The 19,791-nt window shown below is 49.0% G+C and overlaps 4 protein-coding genes and 1 long non-coding RNA gene across 10 annotated transcripts; all 5 read right to left on the bottom strand.

Moving 5' to 3' along the window:
• Window positions 1–353: 353 nt before the first annotated feature.
• Window positions 354–2,875, bottom strand: SWN7 (NAC domain-containing protein 12-like). Its single transcript, NM_001279906.1, has 3 exons — window positions 2,704–2,875; window positions 2,294–2,607; window positions 354–1,125 (listed from the first exon to the last, which is right to left on the bottom strand). Exons 1-3 carry the CDS (start codon window positions 2,873–2,875, stop codon window positions 364–366), a joined length of 1,248 nt encoding a protein of 415 aa, NP_001266835.1. The 3' UTR covers window positions 354–363.
• Window positions 2,876–9,997: 7,122 nt separating this feature from the next.
• LOC112269691 lies at window positions 9,998–12,247 on the bottom strand. Of its 6 annotated transcripts, XR_002961551.1 has the most exons (4): window positions 11,338–12,247; window positions 11,062–11,142; window positions 10,655–10,956; window positions 9,998–10,535 (listed from the first exon to the last, which is right to left on the bottom strand). It is a non-coding gene; the product is annotated as an uncharacterized LOC112269691 (long non-coding RNA). The 6 variants fall into 6 exon arrangements; XR_002961550.1 differs by having other exon boundaries at window positions 11,062–12,247; XR_002961553.1 differs by having other exon boundaries at window positions 10,655–11,714; window positions 11,814–12,247.
• Window positions 12,248–14,230: 1,983 nt separating this feature from the next.
• Window positions 14,231–16,082, bottom strand: LOC100831158 (protein GPR107). The gene has a single exon (XM_003557087.4). It carries the CDS (start codon window positions 15,947–15,949, stop codon window positions 14,585–14,587), a length of 1,365 nt encoding a protein of 454 aa, XP_003557135.1. The 5' UTR covers window positions 15,950–16,082; the 3' UTR covers window positions 14,231–14,584.
• Window positions 16,083–16,763: 681 nt separating this feature from the next.
• On the bottom strand, window positions 16,764–17,656 carry LOC100829974. Its single transcript, XM_003561091.4, has one exon. The coding sequence runs from the start codon at window positions 17,654–17,656 to the stop codon at window positions 17,033–17,035; it is 624 nt and encodes a 207-aa protein (XP_003561139.3). The 3' UTR covers window positions 16,764–17,032.
• An 88-nt stretch (window positions 17,657–17,744) lies between these two features.
• LOC100829664 (magnesium protoporphyrin IX methyltransferase, chloroplastic) lies at window positions 17,745–19,067 on the bottom strand. The gene has a single exon (XM_003561090.4). The coding sequence runs from the start codon at window positions 18,954–18,956 to the stop codon at window positions 17,973–17,975; it is 984 nt and encodes a 327-aa protein (XP_003561138.1). The 5' UTR covers window positions 18,957–19,067; the 3' UTR covers window positions 17,745–17,972.
• Between the last annotated feature and the right edge of the window lie 724 nt (window positions 19,068–19,791).

Here is a 19,791-nt window from a genome sequence, read left to right as displayed (position 1 = left end):
AGAATCGACTTAGAAATATTTATTTCTTAGTCACCTTAGAAATAGCAAAACGGTGGCTTATAGAGTGTATATTCATATCTGCTCTTCTCCTACTATACCATGTACAAGCCGTTGTTTGATTAATCTTTAATCTTGTTTCACATCATTAATAGCTAACCCCGATCGTCGATCGGTTTTTGTCTGTCTTTCACCCTAGGAATTATTCACCGCACGTCAGTACACAGTCGAACACCGTGCATGCATGCACACACTACACGTATAGAGTTTGATCGATGTACGTACGTGCGTGTGGCATATGACGTCTCACACTCTCTCAATACACACTAGACAAGAGCTAATAATTAACTGACTGCTGCGCGCTAGCTAGACGTTATCCATGGCCGTCGCCAAGTCCGCGTGCAGCGTCGACACCGACGACCGCGCCAGGCTCCACAGGTCTCCGTCGCCGCCGCCGCCATGGCCGTGCTGATGATGCTGTTCGGCCACGAAGAAGCAGCCGGGCGTCGACATGCCGCCGTTGGTGGTCTTGGTCGACCCGTCGACGTCGTTGTCGGATAGGCCGCCGTTGAGCTCGTACGCCGCGAGCGTGTCGGCCCAGCAGTCGGCGCCTCCGTACTGCGAGCCTTGCGGCGTAGGCGGAGGGAGCTGCAGGAGCCCCCCGCCGGAGCCGGAGACGACGACGTGCTCGAGCGGCGGGAGCTTCATGAACTTGTCGTACAGAGTGCCGCCGCCGCCGCCGTTGACGAGGCTATACTGGTCCATATTTGGCAAACTGCAAGCTGACGTCAGCGGCGCCGGCTTGCTCTCCTGCTTGCCGCTGTTGCTGCCCATGTAGCGGAGGATGTGGTCGAGCGTGTGCGTGTCGACGTCGCCGCTGCCGCCGGCGGAGTAGTGATGCAGCATCTGCGCCGCCGCCGCCCTGCTTGCGGCGTGGTGGTCGTCGCTGACGGCGGAACAGCTGCGGCTCGGCGAGGGCTGCTTGTTGTTGTTGCTGCTGATCTGGGGATGGGAAGCTAGAGCTTGATTGTTGTTGTTGTTGCAGCAGATGAGGTTCTTCTTCTTGAAGACCCTGCAGATCACCCAACCTTCCTCCTGCTGCGCCGCCGACTGGTCGCCCCCACGAATCTGTTCATCAGAGGGAGAGGAGAAAAAAAAAACATAAGTTGCAATTCTTAATTCTCATTTAAAAATGTTACTAATTGGCACATCAATTTGACGTTGAAATATCTTGCCTAGCTAGCTACCTTTGTCCGCGTCAGCTTTTGGGCGTGGACGTGTGTAACGCAATAATCGAAGGGTAAATGAGTAACAGATATGAAATGACTCAGCTAGCTTTACACTGGTCTCTTCACAAAATTATTACCTCGACCATCGATGGATTTGCTATTTGCCAATGGACCGAGGGAAGAAAAAAAAAAGGTCCTAGTGAAAGGTGATTTAGGAAGCATCCAAAACTAGCCAGAATTATTGCATGCATGCATGTCCATGCATCCCCTCCACTACTAGGAGAGAAATTTCCCACCATGCATGCATGCATGATCGAGGTAGCAGCTGAGCCAGCTCAGAAAGCTAAGCTAGCCAATTCCCGATCCACTTTGGATCCATGTAGCGTTTGACTTGCAGAAAGAGGCTGGGTTCTCTGCCACATGCCTCTGTCTCTAGCTCAGTAGCTCCGCGTGCAATGGTCCACTTAATTTATACCCCAATTAACCCTCATCCTTTGCTAATTTGTAGCAGGTGATCGACAGTGGCACATACGTACTAGCTTGTACAGTAGCTATCCGCAATCAGTACAGTACGAGAAAAGAGATCGTGTGCGTGTCCTAATCGAGATGGGGGTTCGGTCTCTGGCATGTGCAAATTCGATGCATGATCTTGTTGGTGCAGACGCAGATTCTTGGCCTGCATGAGTCCCCGGCATATATCAGGACTGTCCCGTGCACGTACCTAACCACCGATGATCATGTCTATGCCCCCGGCCCAGCCTAGCAGTAACCAGCAGCAGCAGCTAGCTTTGTTCCTTGACGAGTACTGAACCTACTACCCACTGCTACAGCACTTCCCTTTCCCCCTTTTTCAGACAAGGACGTCGAAAGGAAATCCCAGCTCTCGCAAATAAACAACCATGCGTGCTAGCTGCATGGCCCCATTCCCAACCACCCACCAAATTGCCCCGATCGATCCACGACGTGTACACGACGAAACACACACACAATCTTCCTCACTTCACTAGCCTCTGTCGACTGTCTCTACTACAGTCCCATGTATGCATGTACTGTACTTGCGTACGTACCGGTGAAGAGGAGGCGGCGCCGGGGGATGAATGGTGGTTTTGGGCGTTGTCGTGGAGGCGGTACTCGTGCATGATCCAGTCGGACTTGGTACCGTGCGGGGCGCGGCCCTTGTAGAAGACGAGCGTCTTGCGCATGCCGATCTTGCCGGTGCCGGAGCCGGAGGAGGAGGAGTAGATGGGCTTGTCCCGGCCCGTGGCCTTCCAGAACCCGGCGGCGGTGGCGCGGTTCGTGCGCGTCCCCGTCGGGTACTTCTTGTCCTTGTGGCTGAACAGGTACCAGTCGCTCTGCGGGCCCGTCCCGATCCTACAACGCTCTGCTCAATTGGAACGCAGGTCCATATATGGTTAGTTCGATTGATCGCCATTGATGCATCATCCAAGAGTAGTACTAGTGATGGAGCATTATGTACCTTGGATGTCCCATGGCTCGAGCTTGTTGAGGTCGACGTCGGGGATGACGTCGAGGTCGATGCGGCATGAGGCCACCTTCTTGGCCAGGTAGTAGGTCAGCAGCTCCTCCTCCGTCGGGTGGAACCGGAACCCCGGCGGCACCACCGACTGCCCGTTCACAGAGATGCTCATCTTCAACACTCACTGATCGATCGAGCTAGTACACACCACTGCAAAGACGACCAACAAACGTCCGAGAACAAAGGGACAATGAGAATTGAAAGGAGCTAGCTAGGCACTACTACTGTAGCTGGACTGCAATGCTCCACATTGATCAAGATAGATGAAGAAGGAGAGTAGGAATGAATAAGCTGCCGGTGATGGGGTACAAGGAAACAAGCTAGGAAGACAAGGGTGGTTATATATAGCTGCTCGGCCATCCGTCGAACATCGATAAACGATCGACGACACTGCTAGCTAAGCTCTAGCTAGAGCAAGAAGAGCTATAGGTAGTGGGATTAGTTTCGCGAGGGTAGGGAAGTGCCACCAAACTTGAGAGTGAAACGCCAATTAATTAACAAGAAGGGTGCATGTGTGGTCCCCGGCCGGCCGACCGGCGCCAAGCTAGGCAAGAAGAAGAAGAAGAAGAAACTGATATTCGAGCTAGCTAGGCTCGATAGGGAATGGGAGTGTATACACATCCGCATAAAGAGAAGGGGAGATCAACCGGTCGATCGAGGAAGGGGAAACGTCCGATCGGGAGAGGCCATGACACCCGACCTTAAAAATCTCCAGGAAAAGCACTCCCCCAAACTGAACCACAACTGAAATCTGATCTGAATCTGATCCTGCATCATGCACGCACGCACATATACTGCCCAAGGTACGTACGTTAACATTACACACACACAGGAATTCGATCGATCAAGGTAAAATTCAAGGTGGCACGGCATGGCCAGCGCTAGCGTAACCACCGCGGCAACAACCACTGCAACAGTAGAAGACCAAAGAGGATCGACGTGTGATGATTTTAAAATTATTTATGCACGTCGATATAGTAAATTAGGTGGGCAAGAGATATTTTATTTAGTTCCTAGACTAGTTCTAGTAGTGCTGATTTAAGCTTTTTTGACTTGTTCTAGAAAACGATAAAGAATTCCGAAGAAAGAAACAATGCATGCGTGTGTGGGCGTGTGTGTGTGTGCATGGTTTTGCAGTTCAGTTGTAGCGTTCGATCCTGTGTGCAAATTTGTCCATCTCCTAACTTTATTCCCATCGGGAGAGCCAAAAAAGCCGAGATGGGGACTAGAATTAGTAGGAATGGTTTTTCTTTGGGAAATAATTGATAGCTAAAAGTCTTCGTCGGAGAACAACGGGTGTTGACTTCATATTTCAAGCTACATGATGTCTGCTACCTAATTAAATCACAATTGTTACTTTGAAAGATTTGTTTTGATTATGCATGCTTTCCTGCGCGTTTTTCTTGTAAAAGATTATCCACAGCTGCAGAAGGAAGTTAATTTGAGTAGAAACTCCTATATGTGTAAGGGATCCCTATGTGTAAAGAGAGATGATGTGGCCGGAATTAACTGTTGTGGTTGATTTTTACAGGCTATATATAGCTTTGCAGTGATCATTTGAGAGTACATCAATTAAGCGATGAATTGACGGCTCGTTTCCAATTCAAGATCTTTGCAATGCCGACGTATTTGTGTGGCCAAATAACAACTAAATGTATATATACTCTGTCCGGTCTTAAAAAAAGAGAGTGAATTATCCCGACAATATTTATCCTTTTAACTAGTCAGACGATCTAGTGAAACTTGTGCCAAATTTTACCCCATTTAAACAGTTGGCCACCACAGAGGTCGTCGCGAGCCTCATCGACGTCCAAAATACTGAGTACGTGCCACTAAATAGGGTAAGCGGGAGGAAAATCTGTTAAATGTGGTAATCGTTTTCGCAAATTTAAAAGGATGGGGCAAAAAAGGGGAATGAATTGTGAGAGTTACATAATGGAATTGTGCTCTTCTAGGTCTCTTTCCCCTCTCCCTTTTGTGTAGGAGAAAACTTTCCCTTTTGTCGAGAGCGTTGGCCGGAGTTAATTAAGCACGGGTGGCATGCATAAGAAGCTCAAATCTGGCGCTAGCTCACTTCACACACACACACGTGCGTTCAATAAGAACCCAGCGAGGCTCGTGGAATTACAGCATGACGTACCAGCCTTGTGTGCATGTTAGCTGTGTAGATTTCTCTCGATGTAGTTTTAATCCTCCGTTTCATTATTCTTGAGAGAATAGTTTTTAGTGAGTATTTTAATTATTGATTTCGTTTCAGCTTAATTATTCTGCCTTTTATTAAAGTTAGATGCTTAAAGATCTTCAGCTGATGCAATTTTTAGTTTTGTTAAAGGTGTTTTTGCTAGGTAGCTAGGCCGGCTCGATCGAACCCGGACCGGACAGGGTCACAGGCTCACAGCCAGGACCCCCATGCACATGTAGTACTGCTGCTATATAGCCCGGCAATTTCCGTTCGACTTCCTCCTGGCTGCTAGCTAGCTGCACCGTCTCGTCTCGGCCGTTGCGGTTGCGGCCCCGTACGTGTACGTCTCTGCAGGAGTTCTGCCGCATATCCAAAGTCCAAATAGTCCAAAGTCGTCGCTGCGCTGCATGCGAATTCCGAGCTTTAATTTGCCGCGGTCGGCAAAAACGTACGCGCGGCCGCGGAGGCCAACACGATCGAGATATGATCCAGCGGACTTGTTGCTGTTGTCGGCTAATTAAATTGTACCTCCTCCGTCCCATATTCAGCGATTTTATATTACATGTATGTATGTAGACGTTGTTTTAGATATATACACACACGTACATTTGAACAAGTTTGAATCAGTTAATATGAAACGAAAAGAGTAGCTATGTACCGCTGCTTACCGTGATTAATTACTTTCGATCCCTTTCCTGCCGTGGCAACATGCTGTCTGCCGTGCCCGTACGTGTGCTAGGCTGCTAGCGAGCTTTAGCTAAGCTAAGCTGTACGTGTGCGCCTTGCTCCATCCACGTCGATTTGGAGCCGGCCACGTGGTTCCTCACTCGGCCGGTCGATTTTTCTGTGCTAGCTGGGTGTCGTACGCGGGTTTTGACTCGCATGTCAAACATTACCTTTTCGGTTCATTTCTTTCGATCTTTTGCGGTTACTACAAGTCAAACTGTACTGATGAAGCAGTAATGACGCTCTGCTACTACTGGAGCTAGCTAGCTAGCTACAGATCGGTCGGCAAGTTGATTGCACGCATGAATGAATGCATGGGTTCTTCTTGGGGAAGCCTGCAGCCTCTCTCTCTAGCTATAGCCCTTCCATAATCCGGCCAACATCGTCGTCCTACATCTTACTGTACTAGCTTCTTAGCTAGCCTAATTAACTGGCTACTATATGATAATGCACATGCATGCACCAAACTATCTATACATAGCGAATTAACAATTAATCAAAGAGATTAATCACGCTGTCACGGCATGGCATGTCAGCTAGCTAGTACGACCGACGGTAAACCCCGAGTTGTGTCGACCCGTTAATGGCCAGTCTGCCGTTGATGTGTCGTGCCACTCGCCTCACAACGGCCCTACACACACCACAAACTGTCGCCAGCCAGTTCTAAACTTGTTACAGCTCCGAAAAGAAAAGGTTCTTAATTTGCTACTCTTACTACTGCTCTCGATCTGTTCAGGAGTATCATGCTTTTTGCTTGACCCATTAATTGCATGTCCATACATACAGTACTCCCCTAGTACTGTCTAATTAATTAAACACAAAACATATCAAATCGATCCAATCCAATCCAATCCAATCGTACGTTGAGTGAGTCTGGCGGGCGACTTTGGGTCGATGGATGATGGATCGCGTGAAGGGCGACGGGGAAGCAGCCAACGACGATTAATTATCGATCGACAGGAGGTACATAGAGATCGATCGTTGGACGTATAGAGTTACGACTACAATTTAATCCGGACTAATAATTGATCGATTCAAATGGTACGTACGTGTCGATACATATATAGCTAGCTCGTGCTCTTAATCTGGCCGTTGTGGTGGGGTGTGCATGATTAGCTTAAGTTTTACCAGAAATTAATGATCGCTCGATTTGACGCACGGCAGCTCTACCTTTTCCTTTAAACCAGAAACTAATTAAAGGAGGTAGGCCGGGGCAGCTTAATTAGAGGGGGGCGATCGATATGTATGATTCAACATTTCAACCGGCGGCCGGCCGGACGGTGGACGATCTGCTCGATCGACCGTCGAGTGACCCGAAAGGGGTACGGCTTTTGACCTTAATTTGCAGAGTATAATTAATTATTTACAAGATATTTGCTGGTCAGATCGATTGCAGTTACGTGGATCAATCAGGGACCGACGGGATTTTGGACCGCGGTTTACGTAGTCGGCACGTACATGTACACATGGTTGATGTGTACGTACGCAAGTATATATGCATTACTTTGCGCGTATTTAATTAATTTGCGACATGTGACCCTGTGTGTTGCGTAATGCATGTGCGTATTTCAGCATCCGTAGAATACCAGAATCTCGATCAGTCCTCGGCCGCAGTAGCTAGCTACTGCATGCATACAAAACTGCTTGCATGTTTGATGGATATTTTTCAAATACCAATTTATTTCGAAAACAAATAAATATTCTTTCCTTGCATATATGTATTTGTTAATGGGATTCTTTTGTGACCGGCATCTCATAAACAATTTAGACAGTACGGTTTATTGAATCGTCATTTTAAATACACATGACGCCTCCATCGGTGTCACGCAATTTTGGACAGTAGCGTTGATCAGATCTCTGCAAAGAGCATATATTCCACACACACACACACACTAGCTGGACCTAAAAAGAGCATCATTGTGCATACCCTAGCTAGCTAGCTTTGTCGAATGTCGTTGAAACACAGGGCAGCCAGCAGCTTCCGAATAAAGCCGCCGCGGTATATACGTCGCGTTGGGTGACGGAGATCGATCCATCCATGTTCCATCGATCAAATCCAGCGGCGATTTTATTTTACTTACCGACGGCATCATCATCAGCTTAGCTAGCTGGAACGCAAACACACAAAGCCAAAGGTGTACATACGCATTGATCTGGCAGCGGCTCGACCAGGTAGATTAGATAGACTCAACGTACGGGCCGGGACGACGATGGATCTGGTAGTATTAGCCGGGTCCTGGCTCATAGATTCGATGGGCACTAGTGCACGCTGGGGATGCAGCAGCTGGCCACGCTGCTAGCGACCAAACACGAGCTTTACATATCCATCGTGGTCACGGCAGCAGGGTATATTTGTCCGCCGCGTCAGCGCGTAACACGCCCACGGCTGCCGGACCCAACGGGGCTACTAAGCCAAAGCAGGAGGAATATTTCTCTTTATTTCCTTTCGCCAACAACAAACAACAACATGCGCACGCGGCCGCGATCATATATCAATCAGATCAGATTACCTCCGTTTGTTGATTGATTGTGTATTTGTACAGCCTGGTGCGTCTCCAGATGCCCGTCGGCTACACGCGCGCTCTGGCTCTAGCTTGCTTGCTTGCATGCTTCTTCTAGACGCCCAGCACCAGTAAAATTAATTCAAGTGAATCACTGATCATGCAGGCTGGCTACTTGGGCTAGCTAGTGCGGGCACCGTTAAAACTGAATTGTCACACACACGAATGAACATATATGCATGGAAGAGAATGCTATCATGATCTCTCGCTCTCGGCCTCGATCGGCTCCGGCTCTTTGGGTTAGTGGAGATAGATATCGTGCACACTTGTAGAGCGCGCGCAATTATAGCTTTCTAGAGCTAGCTAATTAAGCTATAGCTCTCGTAGTAATGGCGGGTAGTACGTAGTGCATAATTGATAACTTTAATTAATCATGGCCGGCTGCTCGGTAATGAACTTCTCCGTGGGTAATCATGCGCGGTGGCCGGGGTCGATTCGGCCGGTCTCGAGTGATTATTAACTGGTCGATTGACCGGATGGAAGGAAGGACGTAGCAACGACAAGATATCAACCGGGGTGATTGATACGTACGAATATATTTACATGATCCTAGTTTAATCAATGGGGTTATTCTTCTTCGTGAGTACTTGTTGTTGTTGATTGTTGGCCTCAGTGTGAGTGGGCTTAATTTGTTGATCGTTCTCCATGCATGTCGCATGTCAACACCGCCTTTCCGACGCCAACGTACACGAATGTATCGGTCCCGTTGTTCCACGTAGCAGGAGACACGTACCCCGGGCCACAGCTAGCTCACAGTGACAGTACAACGTAATAACAACCAGCTTTTATTTTCACCGAGATACTGATCGGATGGGCATTGGAGCAGGTAGCATGTATTGATTTCTTGGTGGAGTTTGGGATGAGGCAAATGATATCAAAGGGAACCTCATATCTGATCGTCGGCAAAGACTAACGACGTACGTACGTGCAAAATTGTGAACAACAGTGCAAAGTGCCGTTGCTGTCCTCTAATTCCTTGCTCGTCTTTTTGTCCTCCTTTCTGTTCCCTCACGGAAGTGGGGAGGTCCGGAGAGCTGATTTGGACTTCGCACGAGACAACACTAACTGGCGCTCTAGCTATCAGGCTATGGATAGTATGGTTTTGGTGTTTCTTTTGCAGTTTTGTGTGCGTGGTGGTGTTATGCTGCATGCTTTGCTTCATTTTTAATTAACTTTTGCATGCATGCATGAGCCATGGCTTGCTCCAAAGCCGTAGGGATTTGCTTTTATATATATTGTAATGTAATGAACTTGGGTGAGATTAAAAATAAAGGTCTGCTCCACTTCGTACAATTAAGTCCGCACTTTCCAGTGGCAGATTTTTCTTCCCCAATTCAGAGTTGATTTTTTTAAAGCAACAATTCAGAGTTGATCAGTTCATATAATTTTTCTAGCATCTCCAATTCAGAGTTTTTTTTTTTGCGGGGAAAAAGGCGTATCTCCAATTCAGAGTTGATCAGTTCACTGAATTTTTGTGATCATAATTAAAGCCGTATCTGCTAGATTGACCTCTTAAGCTATATATTCCGTGGGGTACTTCAATCGAGTAGTTTGAGCTGGGAAGATCGACCATCTTAAAGCATATATTGAACTTATAAACTGCAGTACGTACTGTCTCTTCAAATAGTTCCATTCCATCTCCATGCGATGATTACCATGCATCCAATATTAGGTACTCCTTTTGTTAGTACTTATTTGCTCTCCTTTTGTTAGAGGAACTAGTATTTATTTCTTTTGTTCGTACTTGCCGTTTTGACTGGCATTCTTAGCCCAAAACAAAAGCTTCAAATCTCTACTTTATGCACCAAAAACAACACGACCAACATACAAACAACAACAGCAACTTAAAGAAACAGACCACACGAGTTTTCACTAACTCTAGTTATATCAGATTTAGTCGGCTCGTGGAGTTGTGACAAAGTTTTGCCATCAGGATGGCATCATGCCACGCTTGGGCCGGCGTGCATGGCCTACGAGGCATGATCATGCGCGCTAACGGCCTAACTCGTGCATGGCAAAGGTGGAAAAGGCGAGGATTCTCTATCCATCCACTCCAAACCCGGCTTTGCATTGCAATGTTAGAGGTCAGCGGCTCAATCATGATCCATCGCCGTTGCCATTGCCGTCGGAGATCCGGCATCTAATCTGCATTACCAGCACCTAACCTAACACCCCATCACGCCAGTAAGAAACTAGAAGATTAGTACTAGGATTCTAGCTGGGCATCAGAATCACCTTCCCTCTTTGCTCTGCTCGCCACAGCACCTAACGCTCGCCACTGCCAGAAAATCAAGTGTGCACCGCTGCAGTAGGATAAGTGCAGGATTTCAGCAAGGAAAATGGTGCTTATTATTAGATCATAGTTACACAGGTTAGAGTACCTGGAGTTGTTGCTGTTTTAGTTCTTCTGAAAGGAGGTTACCTGCATGCATCTGCTTGGCGTGCTCAGTAGCTTGGCTGGACACAGAAGAAGCAAAGATCACTGGTCTGAACCGTCAATTCTCTCATCCTGCTCGGTTATTTCGAAGCTCCTTTTGGACTCATCTCACCAAACAACCAGTACAGCCATACCGAATATGAGCAAGAAGATTAGGAGCCATGCCGATGGTCTCCATCTGGCATTCATGGTCGCCCCAGATCTGGGAAACATTTGAGCCTGAAGCTTCAGTTCAAATGTTATCTGTAGTGTCGTCCTGCTCAGGTCTAGCTAGCTCAGGCAGCTTCCTGCATACATGCATCTCCTTTTCATGGTTATGACAATGGACAGATGAAACTGACAAAAACTGTAAATCTAAATTGTTTGGTGTTGTGGTGCGATTAGGCCTACACCTGACATGCTGCAGAAAACCTGGGCGCTCTGTTGTTCTACGTGTGGAAAGTCAACAGGAAAAACTTCAACTCCACTAGCATCTGGCTTCAAAAACAAGCAAAGTTAATAGAGGTAATGAGAAGATTAGTCTACAAATAAACTTACATGTCATCCAGATAACAAAACTGACATGCTTTTTTATTGGAAAAGTAACATGTTTTCATCCTAATCGACAAGTGCATCAGTAGTTCAATACTAGTCTTCTAATCAAACTGCTCAAGTCATAGTCAGCACACCTGGGAGATTCAGGTTCTGGAACGCCGCAGCGCTATCTCAATATCTCTGTTTCCTTCCATCACATGCAAAAAAGTTGCATAGGAAGAAATGTATGCGTCACTTTTCTTCCCATGAATTAGACAGCTTGCATGCATGGCACTTCCTCCTTTGCTTTGGCTCGTGTAGTGGGCATCAGCCCAGAGAGCAAGCAAAGTGGCAGCAGGTTGCATCAGCGGCAGCCTACGTGCAGGCTCACAACTCACAAGACTGTCCAACTTGCAGCTCAGGGCACATCAGACCAACTACAACTCCCAGTGCAGATGCAGAGGCAGAGGATTGGGAAAACAGGCCAACAAGTGCAAATCAAGGCAGGCACCATCTGGGAATTAGATTGTGACTGGCCACCAAAGTCATTCATGGAGACGATGCATGCAATCTTGCCCTAGCTAAGCAGTAGCATAATAGCATACAGAAAAGGTAAAAAGAGAGCCCATACCAGGATAAAAATTTGTCCATGTGTGTAGCATGTATGACCAAGCCGGCAACAGCTAGTGACTAGAGAGTGCCCACAGCACCACAGAGGAATAACAAACTTTGTTTGTTTTAGCAACATGGTTCTTCACGATAAGGAAGCATGCAGTTTTCAACACCAAATCAAATCAGCTCTAGGCACTAACAGGAAGGGAGTGCCTTCCCTAAAGATCTGATGTTAACTCAACCAAAAGGAGAACATTTACTAGGCGAACTATAGCTGAGGCTTTACCACACATAGCTCCATCCACTTGATGAAAAGTTGCTCCACCTTGTTATTGATCAAAGCTCAGTGCTTCCACCGTTTAGGAACCACCTGTAACACGGCATAACGAACCTTTTATTATAATCAAGATTCAGTAAGGTTTACCCTAACAAGCACGATAGAGACGCTGTTCCCTCCCCAAAGTTAGGGTGGAAATCCATATAAATTTCAGGTACATAACAGCAATGCTAGTCACACACCAAGTCTCACCACAGCACATAGAAACCACAAATTACTTGCCAACAGAATTTCAACACGAGAAGAAGCATCTCTACAATAATTGGCTGAGATAGAACCAGCACCTTTTCAAAACATTATAACGCTTTCTTTTGCAAAACTCAAGGTGTTGAACATGTGCATTCAAAAACTATTTAAATGGCCCCAATGCATCTCTGACTTTCAGTTTGGCAGTACCTTAAGTCTACTTCACTTTCTATGGCCTCCATTGTAGATCCAAAGCAATGTTGCTAACTTTTGGGCACCCAACAAACATATTTTATTAATAGCAGTCAAAACTGTAAATTTAATTTTCAGCCATACACGGATACATACACTTTTCAGTCACGCCCAGCGAAGCAAGTAATTTTGTGGTTACATTAAGGAGACTTCTAGAATCTAGGCTCGCGGTTCAGTTCACCCTCAACAGAAGCAAAATACAGAAGTAAGTCTACAAATGAAATTTCTTATATCTTCTCTATCATGCTTAGGGACAAGTTAATGACAGATCTGAAACTACACCACCAGGAACAAGCTTGGGCTATGACAATATCAGGATCCAACAACAAAGCCCAAGCTAACACTTCACTAGGTCCAGGCCCATTAAATCCTAAAAGGAATCAAGTGCCCTTGTAGAACCTAGTTTCACTGACCAAGTAAAGATGCCTATTCTAAAAAGAAGTAACAGGCGATGCCAAGTCTCGTAAATTTTAAATACAACTATCAAACTCGATTTCAATAAAAAGAATATACACAGCAAAGATCTCTGGTGAGGAAGACATTTTGGTGTTCTAGTCAGAGAACAAAGCCGACAACATTCTAAATGACGTAAATCATGTTCCAGGATATCAAATTTTGAAATCACATGCTCATTTTCGAAGACCAAATTAGGAACAATTTCAAAGATATCAGAACACCACAATCTGGAAGATGCAAAAGACATATCATTCAAAAAAAAGAGGAAAACTGTGTAAAAAAGATGATTCAGTTAAGACTTAAGATAAGACTAAGCATCTTTGACTACCATTGTCAAGTAATACACCTGTAAATCATCCTGAAAAAAATACATCCAGCAAATATACTCAAACATAAATACAACTTCCCACTCTCTCTCAGTGGAACAAAAATCTATGCCTCCACTGCTACTTATCGAGCTATCAGCTTATAAATTAACTAACAGAAGGACCAAAGAGAATAGCCAACGAGTTGAAAAATCAACTCTGCAATCAGATGTAGCACAATATGATTGCCATAGAGAAATAGCCAAAGGGTAGAAAAATCAACGCTGCAATGGGTTGTAGCATGACGTCAGACCCCCGATTGGCCATATCCCAGCTTAACTTTCAATAATGATAAAACCCAAGACTGGTAAAGGTGCAAGTATACTACTATAGTACTTCCAGCTTAACCCAGCACAACTGTTCCAAGTATTTTGACTATGGCAAACTGTAGAATAACTAAATAAGTGCAAATTGAAATGTCAAAATCTCCTAACAGAAGTTAAATTACATATTTGGTGGGTCATTTTTGTTTGTTTGTTTGCTGATGTATCTTCATGAGGGTCCTAGTTGGCAAAGCCAAACCACAAAATGCCAAAGTGCAGATGTACTCTAACTAGGCAGGGTACTGAATTTAGAGGTGGAATTCAAGCATCACGGTGAAGCTTATAAATGAAACCAGTTAGGTAGGAACTGTCCAAATTACAAACAACATTTGCAACTTAATATAGTGCTCTAGGTTTCAGCCTTTAGTTTTTGTGTTGAACTTTGAAAATATGTCCCCAACTACCGAGTCCATTATATTAAACTTTGTTTCCCTATTCTAAGACAAAAGGATCCTACAGGAAAAGAGAGCAGCAGGACTGGTATACAGGTAATGTAGAATAAGTGGGAACAAAGAGCTACAATTAGCATCATATGAATCAACAAACTGAATGATAGTCAACTTCTTTTACCAAGTACACAGAGTAAACATCTAGATACAACAGTAGCTACAGAGGTACAATGAAGAACATCTCATCTCAACAATTGTAGATTAAGTTTAGGTACAATCAAGCTGTTGCCTTGCTTCACACACACACAGGGTCGTCGGTACCAAATTACACTAGGACAAAATGTAACTAAGTTGAAATGAAAAACAAAAGGATATGGATACCAGTCTATCACATTTGTCTTGTCGAAAGCGTTTGTCCTGTGGAAGCACATATAACACCCGTATAGCCACTGTGAAGGAAAAAGGCCACCAATTGACAGCACTCATAGCTCAAATTCATCATCCAATTTGAGTGCCTCAGCAGCAGCCTCCTCCTCTTCGTCGTCAATCGCAAAGTATGGGTTATGCACCTCAGGCCGGAACCTGTAACCGGTGAACATGTAGAACGCTAGGGTGGCAACCTCCCTAGCCATGTCGCTAGTCCAGAGATACCGGTATGAGGTGATGGTCACCAGCGCATACACGACAACTCGTGTGAAGTAAATGTAGCAAATGACAACCACGTAGTACTGGCGGAAGAGGGTGAGCTTCATGAGGTTCACCGCCGCTTTCCCATCAGAGCGGGCAGCCTCTCGGAGGTTCTTGATGGACCACACGATCGGGAAGAGCACGGCACAGCAGCAGACAACATCCACCAGCAGGAACACCTGCCTCCAGGTGACCCAGTCTCGGGCATACGGCCCAGATTCATCGATCACGACCTGTGCAATGTTGGCCACAACCTGCAGGGGGATGACCACCATGAGCACCTTCTTCTCTCGGTCGGCCAGGTAGGGCTTGAGGAAGGACCAGCCGGTGCCGATGAGCACTATGAGCGTGAAGAGCGAGATCCCCCTGAGGAAGCTGAAGATGTAGAAGAGCACGTCCCAGCCGTGCGCGGTGCCGGTGCGCTCGATGTAGGACTTGTCCTCGGCCTCCGCGAGGAGGTTGAAGCCCTTGAGCACGAGCACGGCGAGCATGAAGTAGTGGATCCGGAACACGGCGGCGCGCTTCCGCAGCAGTATGGAGACCCAGGCGGCCACAAGCGCGGCGTAGGCGAGGCAGAAGAGGAAGTAGATGGAGGGCAGAGCGGCGGCGCCGACGGAGAGGTAGGCGCGCTGGCCGGTGGCCGGGTCGACGTTGTACATGGCGGAGCTGACGTCCATGGAGATCTTGAGGTCCCCGCCGTTGAGGCAGTTGGCGAAGACGAGCGTGTACTGGCCGGGCTCGGAGACGCGGAAGGCGACGGAGAAGGAGGAGGAGCGGGCGACGGGGACGCCGGCGGGGTTGGAGGGCGGCTTGAGGCGGTCGAAGGAGTAGGCGAGCTTGACGAGGTCGGACTGGAGCGCGCAGGTGACGTCGAGGTCCTGGAGCTGGCGGAGGACGTGGACCCAGGCGTCGAGGGTGGAGAGGAAGAAGCCGAACTGGGAGAGGTCGAGGTCGGGGGACGCCGGCGGGTCGAAGGCGATGCCGGTGACGTTGAGCTCGAGGATGCCCTGGTGGGAGAAGCCGAACTCGTCGAGCGGGATGATGGTGCGTGGGTCGGCGCGGATCACCGTCTCGCGGATCTCGGCCGCCGCCGGGGAGACGAGGAGGAGGAGGGCGAGGAAGGCGCCCAGGAGCGCCGCGGCGAGCGGCGGGGCTGCCATCGCGATCTGAGGGAGGGAGGAGGCGGTGCTGCTGTGCTGGTGGCCGGTGGGATTTGGGATTTGGAAGGGGGAGTTGGGATGTCGTGATTAGTCGGTAAAGGCGCCGGGGATTGGGTTCGTGGCTTCTTCGGGTCCGGCCCGACGACGAAGAAGAGACTTACGAACGAGGCTTCGTCTTTTTCTTTTCCTTGTTCATTTTTCATTTTCTAAATGTAAAATGCGCTCTAACTTATTGAAATGACACGGTGAAGGAAACACTTTGTATCTTGGTTTGACGCTATCTATGTTGATTTTTTTTTTTGGCTATAAGGTTGACGATTTATAAAATTACAAAAGTTAAAAAACCTGACATTTTGAAACATAGCATTTTCCACCAAGTGGCTAAACTAATGCGGTAGAAAGCAACAACATAAACATTTGTGAGCAGGCTATCTGTATTTCTAGCTCCTTTAGCAACAAAGAATAAATACAAACATGTTTGAAACCAGCATAATCCAACATTTGCTTGCTCGTTTGCTTATCTAGGTGTGCTTGGGCATATGAATTGAAGCTTAAAATCATTGGACGCCCGTGGTTGAACTGTCGGTGCTCCGTGCACCGTGGCCAGCCAGAGTTATCGAAGAGTGTAGCCGATTAAATATTTCCAGTTGTTAAACTTTTTAAGTTAGTTGCCATCGCTGCTTCAGTGGACAGTGGCTATCACTGTCGATCTCGACGCACACGGATTAGTTTACACGTCCTGTGGACACGCCGACGAAGGCGTTGATTACTTCCACCCTTTGACCATTCCCGCTACCATGTTCAGAGTTTAGAATACTCCAATACACTTCTTAAAAACCCATAGCACATCAGCTCAGAGTCTCAGAGCATGCATGCTTCACCAAGAAGAATCAACTTGTGAGTTTGAGTTCTGACTTCTGACTAGAAACAAGTTAACCAAACCATGCTTTTTAATCGAGAACAAGTTTAACATCTCAACGAGCGACTGTCAGTTAGGCGCAGGATCGATCTTCTAAAACAGCAGCCTTTCAGCCTTTGGATGGACCAAGGAAGACGAGACGCCCAATGGCCGGCCGAGCCTGCCTACTGGTGCTTGGCGAGGAGCTGCTGCACCCGTAGCTCCAGCTCCCGGATCCGCGGCGCCCAGTCGGGCCTTATCTCTATCGGCCGCACCTCCCCCGTCACCTCGAGCTGCTTCACGCCGCCGCCGCCCTTCTCCTCCCGCCGCCGCGGCGCCGGGCTCTTCTGCTTCTGCTGCTTCTTCTTCTTGGCCTCCTCCTTGGCCGCGGCCGCCCGCTGCAGCGCCCGCAGCACGTCCGTCCCGCGCAGCGCCGGCTCTGGCGAGGCGAGCTGTCGTCGGCCCGGGGGATTCTCTTCCTCTTCTGGCTCGTCCTCGTCCTGATCCCCGAAGAAGCTCTCGTCGATGGCGTCGGCCTCGTCGCCGCTGCCGCCGCCGCCGTCGTCGTCCCATGAGCGGAGGTCGCGGCGGGGGCCTCCTCCTCCCCGGCGAGGCCTGGCCGACACGGCGGTGAGCGCCAGCGCGTGGCGGCCGGGGGCGGCGAGGCCGCGCGGCTGCGGGTGGATGCCCACGGGGATGACGAAGCGTGCGGCGGAGAACATCGCTCGCAGGTCGATGGATGCTGCTTTGGTGGCCCTGCCCTGCACTGCACTACCTGGCGCGCACTTGACAGAACGAGCATCACACATATATTCGTTCACGGCACGCTTTTATCGTCTGCGTTCCATTTGCTGCCCGTCTCCACTGCACATGAAGGTCATTCAGGGCAATGGACAATTCTCCTGTCCTGACGATCATCATCCAATTTAATGGGCAGAGCATGAAGCCTGCCTGCTGTCCAGAGTACAAATCGGCCGGCCGGTTGTCTGGGCAGGAGGGAGGACAACAAATCGTGTGTGTGAGAGAGAAATACATACATACATTACATAGATCAAAATTGATTTCCCAAGGTAGAATCATATGAACACAGTTGCATGCACAAAGGAGACAGCAGGCTAGCAGCAGCTACGAGGAGGAGGAGGAGCCGGCGACGGGCACGGCCTCGAAGAGCTTGGCAAAGTAGAACTGCGTGGAGATGAACCCACGTTTGCTGACGCGCCACCCGGCGTCCCGGAGCGCCTCCTCGATGTCCTTCTCGGCATGGAGGTAAGCCCGGGTCGCCTTGGACGGGCCCGGGAACAGCTCGCCGACGCGCTTCAGCAGGCCCAGGTAGAGCGTCAGCGGCGCGAAGCTGATGAGCAGCCGCTTGTCGGCGAGCGAGGCGAGGTGGCGGATCATCTTCTGGGCCTCCTCCCTCGGGTAGTGGATGAGCACGTCCAGGCACACCACCACGTCGTACCGCCCTTCCAGGCTCTCCAGGTCCCTCACCTCGAACCTCGGCATCACGAACGATGCCGATCCCGACGCGGCCGCCGCCTGCCGCTGGGCTTCGGACACCATGGCGGCGGAGATGTCGGAGGCGAGCACGGACGCGCCGGCCGAGGCCAGCGGGATGGCGAGCGACCCCGTGCCGCACCCGGCGTCGCACACCGTGGCGCCGGACAGCGGCACGTCCGGGCTGTCGCGGAGCATGGCGAGCGCGGCGGCCACCGTCTGCGCGTGGCCCTCGCGAATGTCCAGCTGCACGCGGTTCACGTCGTCCGTGTTCGAGCCGTAGATCTTGCGCCACCGCTCGAATCCCGTGGAGTTGAAGTAGGCGCGCACGGCTTCCTTGTCCCCGCCGCCCACCGCCGCCGCCTGCGCCTTCCGCCGCCGCTCCGGGTCCGACAGGGATACCGCCGCCGCCACCGCCGCCGCCGCAGCCGCCGCGGCGGGGAGGGAGAGCGGCGGGAGGTCCGCGACGACCTCGGGCAGAGCCGAGGCGATGCCCGGAGCCCTCCGCTGCTGGCGGATGCGGAGCTCTGGATGCGACACGGTACAGTGGTGGACGGGAGGCGGAGGGGAGTGGAGGCGGGAGAGCGGCGCGGTGGAGACGGCGGCGCGCGCCATTGTCGGAGCAGGGGGAGGAGGAGCAGAGCTGGTGAATCCTTCTTCGAGTGGTTCGCGGGTGTTGGATGGAGCAGGGGATTTTGGGGATAGGGTTTTTGCGGATAGCCCCCGGGATAAGTTGATATCGTGCCGTCCGGAAGAGAGGGCCACGTTGAATTTGTAGGGTTCGTCTTAGGGAGGTAAACGATAATTGCAGCTCCAAGTGGACCTGTTATCTTCTGGTACCAGGCCAATATTGTTACTCTAACCTACTTTGGGCCTGTTCTAAAAAAAACCTACTTTGGGATTGTGGAGAAGCCTAAGCCCAAATTGGTATGCAAACAGGCCACCTCCCTGGCTTAAGTTTTTATTTTTATCTTTTTGCGGGTCCTCCCTGGCATAAGTTGTAGCAAGTGTTCACTGGGCCGAGATCATGGACTGTCTCTCCGAGTCTCTCGTCGGTGTACTGGATTTTCCAAGCATGATCTTGTAAAGAAAGTCATTTGTGCTTAATCCGCATCTAGAAGGCAAGGACATTTTTGGAAATTTAACCGACTACTCGAACATCCAGTTGCTAGATTCTATTTCTAACCCATTCAGAAGTGTCCTTGCCAAAAATATGTTTGTACCGTTTTCCACCAGATGGCCAAGTCGAGCGCTTTCCATGTCTGTCTGACCATCCCTAGCTGTTCATCGTTTCAAAAAGTTACATGGCAAGAAAGGAAGGCATGAATCGGTGATAGAATGGCCATCAATTGTTGGGCCCATTCCAAGGTTCAAATAGGCAAATAGTTGGGCCCAATCCAAGATACGTGGCCATCCATCGTCACACAGTTCGAGACTTCCAGTATTTTCA

This window comes from Brachypodium distachyon, chromosome 1 (assembly GCF_000005505.3).
Source record: "Brachypodium distachyon strain Bd21 chromosome 1, Brachypodium_distachyon_v3.0, whole genome shotgun sequence".
In the NCBI taxonomy this organism is placed as follows: Eukaryota; Viridiplantae; Streptophyta; class Magnoliopsida; order Poales; family Poaceae; genus Brachypodium; species Brachypodium distachyon.
The sequence above is the reverse complement of the archived record's forward strand: the minus strand, read 5'-3'. Positions and strand labels throughout refer to the sequence as shown.

Coding starts and splice junctions, on each gene's coding strand:
- LOC100829974 (XM_003561091.4), bottom strand. CDS start 17,656: ATGTGTGATGCTCGTTCTGTCAAGTGCGCGCCAGGTAGTGCAGTGCAG.
- LOC100829664 (XM_003561090.4), bottom strand. CDS start 18,956: ATGGCGCGCGCCGCCGTCTCCACCGCGCCGCTCTCCCGCCTCCACTCC.
- LOC100831158 (XM_003557087.4), bottom strand. CDS start 15,949: ATGGCAGCCCCGCCGCTCGCCGCGGCGCTCCTGGGCGCCTTCCTCGCC.
- SWN7 (NM_001279906.1), bottom strand. CDS start 2,875: ATGAGCATCTCTGTGAACGGGCAGTCGGTGGTGCCGCCGGGGTTCCGG. Junction 2,608..2,703: donor CGAGCCATGGGACATCCAAG/GTACATAATGCT, acceptor CCAATTGAGCAG/AGCGTTGTAGGATCGGGACG. Junction 1,126..2,293: donor GCGCCGCCTCCTCTTCACCG/GTACGTACGCAA, acceptor TCTGATGAACAG/ATTCGTGGGGGCGACCAGTC.